At 34.8% G+C, this 13,600-nt stretch overlaps 1 protein-coding gene across 4 annotated transcripts in view; it reads right to left on the reverse strand.

Annotated features, from left to right (window-relative positions):
• Positions 1-13,600, reverse strand: part of ANKIB1 (ankyrin repeat and IBR domain containing 1) — a 165,207-nt gene that overhangs the window by 13,577 nt on the left and 138,030 nt on the right. For all 4 annotated transcript variants that reach the window (XM_045793273.2, XM_045793271.2, XM_045793272.2 and 1 more), the window contains exons 11-16: positions 11,101-11,231; positions 4,994-5,128; positions 3,917-4,003; positions 3,764-3,830; positions 1,488-1,633; positions 298-476 (exon numbers count right to left, since the gene is read on the reverse strand). In XM_045793273.2, coding sequence (XP_045649229.2) covers positions 298-476; positions 1,488-1,633; positions 3,764-3,830; positions 3,917-4,003; positions 4,994-5,128; positions 11,101-11,231 — 745 coding nt within the window. The remainder of the gene's footprint in view (positions 1-297; positions 477-1,487; positions 1,634-3,763; positions 3,831-3,916; positions 4,004-4,993; positions 5,129-11,100; positions 11,232-13,600) is intronic.

Raw genomic sequence — 13,600 nt, forward strand, 5'->3', positions numbered from 1 at the left:
ATATATTACATATTTGAAGTGATGCATCGAACACTGTGAATTATAAGTTCACTAAGTGTGAAATTAACCTAGCCTAATTTATTCCAAGAAACCACATAAAGACAAACAAAATATAAGAAAGATAGAAATAGTACTGGGGGAAAAATCCCCCAAAAGAAGTTAACATGCTTTTATCAACACTCTGTATTATAGGTATAAGTAACTTCCAGGAATATGAACCCCAGTTAGATAAAAAATAAACCTGGTGGCATTTGTGGCTGGAGCTAGGATGACTTCCATAGCATGCATCCCTTTTACCTGCGCCTTGGAGCTTCTGGTGAGTCTGCAGGAGCAACTCCCCGAGCCACAGATGCCAGGAATTCTTGTCTCTTCTGCTGTACAAGGCACGCTGCCTTGATGATCTTGTGGCGGGGTGTGCGAAGGTAAGGCCTATTGACTTTTTGGGCAAGGTCTTCAGTGACCATTTCTAGGTCTGTCTATGGTAAGAAGAGAGAGAGAGAAAAAAAGAAGGCTTATTGGCTGAGTAGGTTAGTCAATAACAAATCCATTGTCTATCTGGTTTCTCAGTTAAATCTCTTTTGAACTCAGAAATTAATCCAAACTGTAAAATAACTTCCTATTTAATATATGCTTCTATTTTGCACATTTCAGGAAAACAGCACTCATTCGAAAGGCGTTTATAACAATGTAGTTGTTACAGATTACAAAGAAATAGTGAGTATGCCAGATGTCTACAGGGAATTTATCATTTGTCTATGTGAAAAAAAAATGAGTAAATTTCAAGGCATTGTACATGCAAATACATGACTGCGTAGTGCAGACTATATGTAAATGCTAAAGGAATTTGAGGCAAGGAAAGATCCCTGTGATCTGGGGTTAGATCTGAAAGGCTTCATGGAGAAAATAAATGTTGAGCATTTTTAAAAGAAATGTAGGATATAAATTACTAGAGGACAGTTCAAAGGGGTGACATGAAAATTGTGGCAAGAGAAGAAAGTTTGGTGGATTAAAAAAAAGAACATATAATGAAGTTGGTTAGCTACAGTGATGTCAGTTGGCTTAGGTGTTTTTGTTTTTTAAATACTGTAACTTTTTCAGTTGTATTTTGAAAATAAACTGGTAAACAGCGACTTTCCCATCTAGTATGTAATGTGGTTTGTTTCATCTCTGAAGATAAAATTTCTAATTACATAATCAGAATTCGGCCAGATTTCAACATCAGGCAGTTTAAAACAAACAAATGTGGTAGGAAATGTTTGCATAGCTCAGAACTCACTCAGATTTGCAGTGGCAAATTTAAATACAAAAAATTTTCAGTTTATTACTGGTAACTTTTCCTTTATTTAAAAACCATTCTAAAAAATAAAAACAAAATTGTTTTCTAGTCACAGCCAAATAAGATAAAACTTAGTTAATTGGTTGAAAAAGGACAAAATCTGTTTTTTATAATAATTGCATTTAAATTTAATTTTAAAAAGATATCTTACTTGCATGAGTTCAAAAATTTCTTTCTTTGTGCTTTTAGGTTCTAAGAAAAATCCATACGGATAAGAACACTTGAGAATGCGTCGAGTTTTTAAGAGCACATGAACTGCATCTTCAATGAAAGTGGTATCTGGACAGCCTCCTTCAGCTATAAAGTAAATCAGGTATAGTGAAAAAAAATTGTTTTGCAAATATGCTGTTATAAATTAAATGACTGAGTTTTCTTAAAAAACAACAACAAAGGATCTCTATGAAGAAACTGTTTGAAGTAACAGTATGACAGTGATTATTTGAACTAAACACCTACACAAAACACTCATGTGTGGCTTGTCTGCATTTATAAATGAAGCACACTGCAGTTGCCCAGGAGCACTGATGGCAGTCATGAAGGAATGCATACACTGATTCTGGATTCTGTTCTTACCTTGTTGGTTAAACAAATCTAGCTTTAGGTTGACTCTTCTTTACTATGTTTTTCAGGTTATCTCTAGTGAAACTTTACTGATTAAAAATTAAAACAAACGGGGGCTCCTGGCTGCTCAGTCAGAAGAGCATGCTACTCTTGATCTTGGGGTTATAAGTTTGAGCCCCATGTTTGGTATAGAGATTACTAAAAAAAATAAACTTAAAAAAAAAAAGAATTAAAACAAATGTCCTGCTAAGGTGTTTGCCAAAACACAAAACACAAAACAAAAAAACCCCCACCTAATTATGATTACACTTCTGCACAAACATTGTAAGAAAAAAGATAAAACATTCTGGGGAACTGGATAACTAATGCTAGTAAATATATCAAGAAGAGAAAGACAGGGAGCAAGACCGAGGAAGAGGGGAGAAGAAACTGCCTGAATATCTGAGACTGTTCCTTCTCCAGGTATCATTGTAACATTCTAGTTTTCTCCTTAACTGCAAATAGAGGGAAACTAAGGAGCAGAATCTAGATTCATAAGTACTTTTGAAAGTAAGATTATTCTGCAGGCTTGTGGAAAGAAATTACATGTGTATATACACACACTGACGTACAGACCATCCCAAAATATCTATCCTAGCAGAGGGATCAGAACAAAGAAGATGTAAAAAAGGAAAACATAACAAAACCACCCCCCCCAATATGATATGTGTGAGAAGTATGTGAAGTTTTGTTTCTTCCTTTCCAATCCTTGTAACATTTAATTCTTTTTCACATCTTACTATGCTGTCTGGAACCTCCAGAAGGTTGAAAAGAAGCAGTAATTCACATCTACAGATATTTATCGAATGTTTACTATGTATCAGGCACTGTTCTAAGCATTAGGGACAACCTGGTGATTTAAGAGACAAAAATCCCTATTGAAGAACTGTAGAACTGCGAGGGTTTTTTCCTTTCCATTTTTACTGTGGACAGTACTTCAAGAGTTTGGTAATGGCGATATAGTTACATCATTCCTGAAGTCTAAAAACTAAATATTAACAAGGAGACAAAGGTGCTATTGACACTTTTCCTTCTACTCTAATTTATTTAATTTATGCTTACTATCTTAATTAGGAAATTACCCTCATGAAAAGGGTCTTACTTTCACAAACTGGAGCATATACAATCGCATCTTAGGCTGAAAACCTTTTATATATAAGCTATGATTATTTTAAAAATGTGACTTTTTAAAACAAACATGGTAGAACCTATACTCTGGGTGGTCATTGTGAGATACTATATTTTAATGAACCAATACTCAATCCGTTTAGGAATGTTCTTTCCGAATTTCCATTTTAGGATCCGTAAGTCAGACCTATCTCATGTCTTTGCTTTCAGACTCTGACGTCCATTTTTTACCAGTGAGATGATTTCTCCCAAAGCTGTATTTGACTTCCATTCCATTAAGCAGTCTGCTAAATTTTCTCAAAAATCTTTGGAAATTTAATCACACTACGACTGGGTAACATGTGAATCTTGCTCTTTTGACTAGATCAAGGATGCCTTTTAGGGTTCATCCACTGTTTCAGATATTGTAGATTATCAGCAGTGGCACAGAGTAAGCAAAACCATGATGTGTGTTTATCTGCTAACAGTATAGGCTGCATTAAGAGGAGCATGTAAGGTAAGCCGGGTAGAAAATCTAATTACAGAGGCCTCAAATGTTAAGCTGCACTCTGGGCTTCAGAGAACTCCAAGCAGTACCAGAATGAGCTAGTGCAGATAATAATGTATCCCTTGAAGGGCCTTAACCTCCTACTAATGAATTGACTTAAGCATGTAAGGCTATTTTTATATTAATTATCACACATACCACTCATAACTTACTTTCTTTGAGAGCTCTACTCAATTGCTCCATCTTTTCTTTGGCTGTTTTAAGAAGGCGTTGTTCTAACTAAAGGAACAGAAATAAATAATTTATATAATTTTATTTATTCACAACAGTATAATTCAGAGCATTTGAAATGATTTGGGACATACCTGATAGCTATGCTCATGGTTTTTAAATCTTGTGTAATAGTGCATAAATCTGTCAAGTTCCTGAAATCGTTTGTGTTTTTTCTCAGCCTAGGAAACAAAAGTCCATAAATGATTTTTATAAATAAAGCACTAGCTACTAAAATTGGGGATTTTGTCACTTAAAACTTTTATTAGTAATAGGTAGTTGTGCATACAGATTTCATTATTTTGAGAGAAAAAAAAAAACAGTACATTTTTAAGGCTACCAGAACAAAGTCTCGTATTTGTATTCTCTGCGATAAACCACTGATTCTGTGATTCCAGAGCATAAGGCAAAGATGCCTCTCAAGACCTACATTTATCAGATCTTCGATGTTTTATTATATTGCTTATTGCTATGGACTGAATTGTATCTCCCCAAAATTCATGCTGAAGCCTTAACCCCCAATGTGAATGACTGGATTTGAAGATAGGGCCTATGAGGTGATAAGGGTTAAATAAAGTCACTGGGGTGGAGCCCTAACACCACAGAATTAGTGCTCTTTTAAGAAAATGAAGAGACACCAGAGCTCGCTGTCTTTTTACCATGTAAGGATATAGCAAAAAGACAGCCAGCCCTCTGCAAGCCAGGAAGAGAGTCATCACCAGAAACTAAATTGGCTGGAATCTTGATCTTGGACTTCCTAGGCTCCAGAACTGTGAGAAATACATTTCTGTTGTTTAAGCCACTCAGTCTATGGTATTTTGTTATGGCAGCCAAGCAGACTAAGAGACTTACTATATGCTATAACATAATACTGTATTGTTGATATTACGTTAAAATTGTTTTTAAGTCATGATAGAGATATGGATATATAAGACTTTGACAAAATTAAAAAAGGGAAAATTAAAAAAAGAAAGCTCGCAAGTTGATAGCCCTATTTTATTTAAATTAAAGGCTACTCTAAAGTATATTCAATCTGGGGGGTAAGGAAAAAAATAAAGTGTATTCAATTTAATGCCTCATTACAACAAAGACAGGAAAAGAAGAAATGCAAAATACTCCCAATGGTATTAAGTGGCTTAGCCAGAGGCCTTAATTTAAACAGTTCTCTTTACCTCCACAGTCATTTCCTTGGATTGCTCCTCCACATGCTGAATGACTTCATAGCGAGTACATCTGTAATACCCTCCTGTGGAAGAACTATGCTTTTTCCATTCTTCTAGGCAAATCCAGCAAAAGTCATACTTGCACTTCAAAAGAAAACATATATGCAAACATCGCCCTGTGTTAACATGCAAATTATTTTCCGATTTCTAGTCAACCACTTTGTAGAGATCAAGCAATTCTGCCTGTGTGAACAGGTACAAATCTTCTAAAGACAAGCCGTCTTTTTCATGTTTCCTCTGGAGACCTTATCTGTACTATGGAAAGATGCAGGAGTAGTTTAAAACGACCGCTTAAAAGGATAAATTGAAACATAAATCAAAATATTATGAAGTAATATCAAAGAATCTTTAAAAATATCAATAGGATATTCTTTCCCAATAATAAAGACAGATACTGACAATGTTTCATTTTTCAAGTGCATGGTAATCTTACTTTGGTATATAAAGCTTCACCAGTCTTCATCTGAAGTTTTTCTAATGACTTTGACAAATTGTTTTTGAAACTAGGAACAAATTAAAAGGTTTCTAAGTAGAAAGACATAAAACCTGTTTCTTGTTTTTAAGAAAATTTTACTTTATTACCACAATTGGCAGATAATGCCAAAAATATGAGCATTATGGTATGAAAATACATCCTTTTTTAAAGTTTATGGATTTTGGGTCAGAGGGATCTCCCCATTTCAATCTGGTTTCTTCTGGTACTTTTATGTTTGTTTGCTTTTTAAACATTTAAATATTTGAGCTGTTAAGAATTTACATGAGTATACAGTATACACTATGAATTTAACTTTATTTTTTCCACACAGCTGTCTAGTTGTCTCAATCCTATTTATTGAACAGTCTATGTTTCTCCACTGCTGGAGATCCTCCTTTACCATACACTAAATTCCCACATATTTCCCTATATTTTCTGGGCTTTCTATTATAGTTTCATTAATATCCAGATTCATGTGCCAACACCATGCTGTTTTAATTACTGAGCCTTTACAATAGGCTTACTATTTGACAAGGCTAGCTCTTCCTCACTGTTCTTTTTCAGTTTTCCTAGCTATTCTTGCTTTGTTTTTCCATGTGAACTTTTGAATTAGCTTATTTAGATGCAGAAATAAAACCTGCTGGTATTTTCATTGGAAACTTTCTATCCAACAACTATGTTACCTTTCCAAATTTCAATGTCTTTTATGTCCTACAGATAGGGGTCTTAAAATTTTCATCATATAAATTTTGTACATTTCTTAAGCTTCTTTCTAGATAAATGAGATCTTCCTTTCAGTACATATTTTGTCTGGATGTTTTTGGTACAAATGAAGGCTATTGCCTTCTGCATATTAACTTTGTACTCTGCTAATCAACTGAACTTTGTTGTTAGTAATCATGCTATCTGCAAAAAAATAATTTTATTACTTCACTTCTAATTATTACATCTTTAATTTCTTCCTATTGTCTAAATATGTTGATTGGTATCTCCAGTCCCAATGTTAACAATCTTTGTTATTGAGAGTATTCTTGTTTTTTTTTTTATTTAAGATTTTATTTATTTATATGCCAGAGAGAGAGAGAGAGAGTGCACAAGCAGGGGGAGCAGCAGGCAGAGGGAGAAGCAGTCTCCCCACTGAGCAGGGAGCCCAATGCGGGACTTGATCCCAGGACCCTGGGATCCTGACCTGAGCTGAAGGCAGATGCTTAACCAATTGAGCCACGCAGGCGCCCTCTTACCTTATTCTTGGTTTTAGTGACAGTACCTCTAGTTTTCTCACTAAATATCATGCTAACTTTTGCACTGAACTAGATCTATTTTTATCATACTAAGGAAGAGTCCCTCTATTCCTATTTGAGCGTTTTAATAAAGAATGGTTGTTGTTTTTTTGTCAAATGACTTTTTAGCAACTACAGAACATATATATGATTCTTGTCTTTGGATCTACTAATAACATGAGGTATAGCAATAGCTTTTTAAATATTGAAACATTCTTGCATTCCTGAAATAAACACATGGTCAACTACTTTTTTTTTATTAAAATTTTTTTTAAAAAATTGAGACATAATTAACAAATCACTCTTTTAATGTATTCTTGCTGTATTATATGTGCAAAGATCTGTGGTCCCCCCCAATATCTTATTTAGGATTTATGCATTGCTGTTCATAAGTAAGATCGATCTATAATTTTCTTTTAATTTTTATAATCTTAACAGTGCTAATATCAAGGTTCTACTCACTTTTAATAATTTGAAAGCTAGCTTTCTTTCTTTCTTTTTTTAAAACAACTCCCAGAGGGGCGCCTGGGTGGCACAGCGGTTAGGGGTCTGCCTTCGGCTCAGGGTGTGATCCCGGCGTTCTGGGATCGAGCCCCACATCAGGCTCCTCCGCTGTAAGCCTGCTTCTTCCTCTCCCACTCCCCCTGCTTGTGTTCCCTCTCTTGCTGGCTGTCTCTATCTCTGTCGAATAAATAAATAAAATCTTAAAAAAAAAAAAAAAAAAACAACTCCCAGAAACAGTTTAAGTCATATTAGAATTGCCTATTCTTAAAAGGCTTGATAAAATTCTATTGTGAAACTGTTAGGGCCTATTGCTTTAAAGGGGGGAGATTGCTGAAAAACTTTCTTCTATGGAAATAAGTTTAGATATTTCTTCTAGAGTCAGTTTTAATAAATTATGTTTTCTTAGAAAATCAATCCATTTCAAATCCAAGTTCAGATTTATCTGTAAGAGTTGAACAAAATTATCTATTATCATTTCAGTTTGCTTTATTTATTGATTAGTCCCCTTAATTCTTACATTGTGCATTTGAACTATCTCATCTCCATTTTTTTCTTATGTAAGCTTAGTGGTTTATCTTATTTTTTCTTCAAAAAAACCACTGTTTTGGGGTTTATTAGTTATACCGTATTTCAGTTTTCGACTCAACTGATTTCTGCTTAAAAAAAAAAAATCCTTCTGGGCACCTGGGTGGCTCAGTCAGTTGAGTTCAGGTCGGTCCTGGGATCGAGCCCCGCATTGGGCTCCCTGCTCTTTGGGGAGCCTGCTTCTCCCTCTTCTTCTGCCTACTGCTTTCCCTGCTTGTGCTCTCTTTCCCTGTCAAATAAATAAAATCTTAAAAACAAACAAACAAACAAACCTTTCTCTTGGTGTCCAAGTTTATTCTGTTTTTCTAATTATTTTGAGTCATATCCTTAACTCATTCCTTATTTTGTATTATTTTAATGAGTCTATGCACATTTCTGAGCATTGCTTTAGATATAGGTGCTCAGGTTCTGATAAAGTAGTATCTCCATTATCCTAGTTTCCTAGAAATTCTTTAATTCCACTTTTATTTCCTTTAACTCAAGAGTTGCTTGAGAGATTTAAAATTTCCAAATGAAAGAGGCCTTCTGTAACTTTATTATTAATTTCTATTTTATTCCATTATGATCAGAGAATGTTGCTATTACCATTTCTATTTTCTGCAGTATTACTGAGATTTTCTTTGATGAACAATGGTCAAATTTTTTTGCTAATGCTCCACGGATACTTGTTTTCAGGATACAAAGTCTGAATATATAGCAATCAGATATATCTTAGTCATTATGTTAAGTCTTCTATATCTTTATTAGTGTTTTCTCTACCTGATAGGTCATGGACAGAGAACTAAATTAAAGTCTGTGTCCTCATTAGCCCTTCACTAACATGGACTTACACAATAAATTGTAGATATCAAGGTTCTGAGAGGATACAAGTTCTTTTATTGCTTGGTATAAGCAAACTTTGTGCCTGATTTGATACAAGCACCCTTCAGTACAGCTTTATTGATGTCTCAAAATCAGTGGCAGAAATTTCTACAAAACAGCCAAATCTTATATTCTATGATAAGAAAAAAATATAGAACTTTAGTAATTTATTTTTTAGCTGCAGCATATAGTTTTAGAGAGTCAGATGAAGAAAATTACTATAAGTGATTTAAAATGTGTAAGAATGCAAAATTTAAAGTTTCCTGAAAATTATCTAAAGGGAAATGAATAAAGAGTGTTTTTTAAAATAAATAAAACTATTTTTATAAGGCCAAATTTGTCATTCTTCTGTTTAACAATTTGATTCCAGAAAGTAAACACTGTCCACTGAATCATAATCAACACTGTGTCAATAATAAAAGTATATTATGATTCAGTCATTGTGTTAGAGCATGGATTCAATTACATATGATCTGTTGTTCCACCTTCACATTAAAAAAAAAATTCTAAAAGTATGAAATTCTTTTGTAGCAAGGTTATTACTTTCTAGATGTCTTTCTTCTATGTCCTAAGAATTACCTGTTAGTTTCTTTTGTTCAATGCAAATACTTCAGATAGTATATTAGATAAGACTACCACATTTCCATAGTGTGCAAGTAAATGTTTTTTTAAATGCGAAAGAAGCTTAAGCAAAATCTGTTTAAGATAAATCATCTTATATCATGAGCCTGATGAATTCATAAAAATATTCATTCACTCAATACATATTTATCAACTACTTACGAATGGTAGGTGCTTTGAATAAAGGTACCTAGTAATTGCATCTTGCCTCTTTATTAGTAGCCCAATGGCTGATTTTTATGGTTAACCTGTATTTCTTTACACATCTATATAGACTGTAACAGATTTTCCAAGAAAAAACTAATAATGGATATTAGAGATAAGACCACAAATAAAATATTTTTGGCCTGATCAGCTGAATTAATCAGATGAACTAATCACCTTTGGGCATTTTGCTCAGAACACTGTACTACATTTTTCTTCTTACCTCTTAGGAAATCATTATTACTGACTCACTAAGCTAATTCATTTATGTTAATTTTATAGTAATAATAGGCTTATAAAAATGATCTGGTAACTGCTATTTTTTAAATGTAATAATGACAATCATCATTAGCTTCAACATTAAAAATCAAGTAATACTTAGAAGATATTGATATATGTTATTGGAATCTTCTTAACTATTTGGGTTTCTTTCGCATTGTAAATTAAAAGTTACATTGCTCTTATAACTTTAAGTCATTTTTTATATACATGAAACTTGCAAAGAAAAAAATTGGAATATCATTATAATTTTAAAACAAAAATGTTCATAAATGTAGGCATGGTTAATAAAATATTAACCTAATTCCAGAATATTTGTTTTAAATATGGCAGTTTCTTTCTTTCTTTTTTTTTTTTTTTTAAGATTTTATTTATTTATTTGACAGAGATAGAGACAGCCAGCGAGAGAGGGAACACAAGCAGGGGGAGTGGGAGAGGAAGAAGCAGGCTCCTAGCGGAGGAGCCTGATGTGGGGCTCGATCCCACAACGCCGGGATCACGCCCTGAGCCGAAGGCAGACGCTTAACCGCTGTGCCACCCAGGCGCCCCGGCAGTTTCTTTCTATGTAACCAAACCAGGAGGGTAGCCTTCCAAAAGTAATTATTTATATTAATTATGTTTCGGTCAGGAAGATCTTTGTTGACATTTTCAATACAGGATTGAATGAATGAATGATTTAACTGATGATTTCATTAGCAGACCTAAGTGTCCACTGCTTTGGGTACTTTTATTATACAGCCACCTCTACACAGACACCAACAGTTAGATGTGGACTTATGGGACTTGCCTGGGGCCTGACTTGGGCCTTGAATCCAAGCTGCACACTTGAAAGCCAGCTTTGTAAGAGATTTCATATAAAATAGCACTTTATCATTTAATATTATTATTTATATATAGACAAAACTCTCTCAGGATCCTTACTGGGCAGCGGCCGGGAGGAGTCTGTAGTTCAGCAGGTAAGATTTCAGGATCCTCACTGGGAGAGATTAGCAGGGAAGTGATTCAGGTGTTTCTCACCTTCAGGCCAAATACCACTGTATCCTTAACCTATTTTTAACATTCATTACGAGTGTAAAATGTAGTAGTATAAAGCAATACTTACGTTATTCAACAAAGAATATAGAATGTAATCTCCTGGAATCCATCTGAAACCCAGCAACAGTTTTATGCTTGTTTCTTCTTTGGATTAATATTGTCAAATTAAGATTCTAACTGCAAAGCATGCAAAATCCTCTTTAACTTCTTACCTTAGCACACTGCATGTGATTGCATCCCTCATTCTTCTGTATCGGAGACTTACAGTTAGCACAAGGCTTAGAGTTAGTTAACAACCAGAGACAATTGGCAGCATCCTCATAAGCTTCACTAACTCCTACAACTTCAGGATATTAAGCACAAACACAAAACACATGATTTAGTGTAGAACTTCAGAGGGAACCCCACCCCCCAAAGTTTTCTTTGTAGATTGTCTCTCAATTTTAACCATATATTTACTTTCCTATTAGGGTCTATGGCAAAGTTTTTAAACTGCTTTGTTTTGAATAGCATGATTATACGGTAAGGGGCTGTATTCCGAAAGCTCTATTTATGAAATCTGATTTAAAGAAATTTTTCTCTAAAGTTGTGTCCAAATAAACTGGGGAAGAAAAGAACTAAAGTTAACAGAAAGCAATATATTACTGTCTGTTTAAAATAACTATTGCATCAAAGAGAATAATAGAAAGAATGGTAATTTTAGGCAATAATTTCTTAAATAGGTCAGTTGCAAACATAATGACCAGATACTCTTCATCACAGTAAAAAACACAAAAATTATACTGAAATATCAGTATCTTTTTTTACCCATGATTATTTCAGATAAACTAAAAATGAATCCAATGTGACATGTCTAAAACTAAATTTATTATTTCCCCCAAACCTGCCCCTTTCTCTATTCCCTGTCCTGGTAAATGATATGATCATCTACTCAGAATCAATCCAGGAGAGTGTGATCTGGGATACCCTCCTTTCTCCCTCACCTGCTGCATTCCATAGTTTCTACCTCTTTCTCTTTCTTATCTGTCTCCTCTCCATTTCGACTTCTTACTGCTTTAGCTAGGGTCCTCCACCTAGACAATTAAAAAACCAACCTATCTCCCCAGCTCCTTCTGCCCCCAACTTCCACTACACAGCCTACACAGTGATCTTTGAGAAATACGTATCTCCTTGAAATCTTTTAGATGCTTCCCACTGACTGCAAAATAAAATCAAATTGTTTTAGCAAAAAATACCAAGCCCTTCATGATTTGGCCACTCTCTACCTGGCAAGATTCTCCCTCACTCTCGCCCCATGCCAATCTTATATTCTTCATCTTAAACTCAATTTATTCTATTCTGATTTGAGATCTGCAGTCTTAAGGAATGTCATGGTTTTAAAAGATTCTAAATCTTGTGTTTTATATTCTATAACCAACACCCCTCCCAGCACCCCAAGTGGGGAGAGTTAGTGACTAGAGAGTTCCAGAGGCACAATTAAAAAACTTTTTAATTTTGTTAAATTTTGTTTTGTTTTCTAGCTCTAAGTGCACAGGGAAGCTCTACCTTTTCTTTCCTGAAAGAGATGTCCAAAAATTACTTTGAAATCATTGAAAGTGGCCCATCCAATCAAGGCCCTGATTACATGCAGATACTCTCAAATGGGTGGGGTGAGGAGTCAGCACTACTGTTAAAAGCAGGTGAGTTTTGAAGTTTAAAAGGAAAAGTGACCCAACCCTGGAGAGGGAAGGGAGACAAAAGTTTGGGTTGACGGAACCCCTGGGAAGTGGCTCAGTATATGAACTGGGAGAACTGATCTCTAGGAGCAGCCCTTTGATGGAGCCTATCAGTGCAGGAGTGGGGCTGTCTTGCCACAAGGAACCCCAAGGTGCCTACCTAAGTCTGTTCAACAAGAGAACGGGAGCTACTGCTGGACTGGGAAGCACTGGTTTTCAATTCCACATAGCAAAGACAAAACAACAGAGGCAATGAAGTGATCAGACCCACTTCAGTTCTAAACCCACTTGATAGAAACGGTTTGATTAGGGTGTTGCTACATAGAATTCTCAGTTAACTCGGTGGAGAATAAGAGTTTCATGAGGAAATTATACTTACAGCTGATCAGGTCAAGCTGTGAAAGTAATGCCATTTACAGAGGGTATTGCTTTAAAACCTAATCACTAAGTACAATGTCTAATTTTTAAGTAGTGGCCTGTCTCCTCCCTTTAGCATCAACATTATTTTTAGCTCAGAGGCTCTAACATATTCTTATGACCTTTATTGTCCATTGTTATAATAAATAAAGCACAAAGCCATTAAAACAAAGCAGCTTGTGTGATTTGCAACATAACAGTTTTTTTCTCCCACCCTCGGAGAGAATGCTAGTTCCTAACTGCCTTCTAGAGGATTGTATAAAGTAAATCGTGTTCAGGAAATAACTATTGTTATTATTTTTTTACTATTATTAAAACAAAAACTTATACTGGAAAAATGCCTTTACTTCTAGTTCTCTGAACACGGTCATTTCACATACCCGCCTTTTGTATACACTTTGCTTCATACCTGCATTACCTTATCTCCCCCTTCAGTCTACCTGGTGAGTTTTCTTCACCCTTACTAAGTTCCAGACTTTTTCCTTGACTTCAGTTACATGTCTTTGTACCTGATCTTCTTTCTTCAAAAATCTAGTGTGCTTAGGTCTCTTTGTAAGAAATATTAACTTCATTTAATCAA

Source organism: Ursus americanus, chromosome 3 (genome assembly GCF_024610735.1).
Source record: "Ursus americanus isolate L20-20 chromosome 3, mUrsAme1.1.p, whole genome shotgun sequence".
In the NCBI taxonomy this organism is placed as follows: Eukaryota; Metazoa; Chordata; class Mammalia; order Carnivora; family Ursidae; genus Ursus; species Ursus americanus.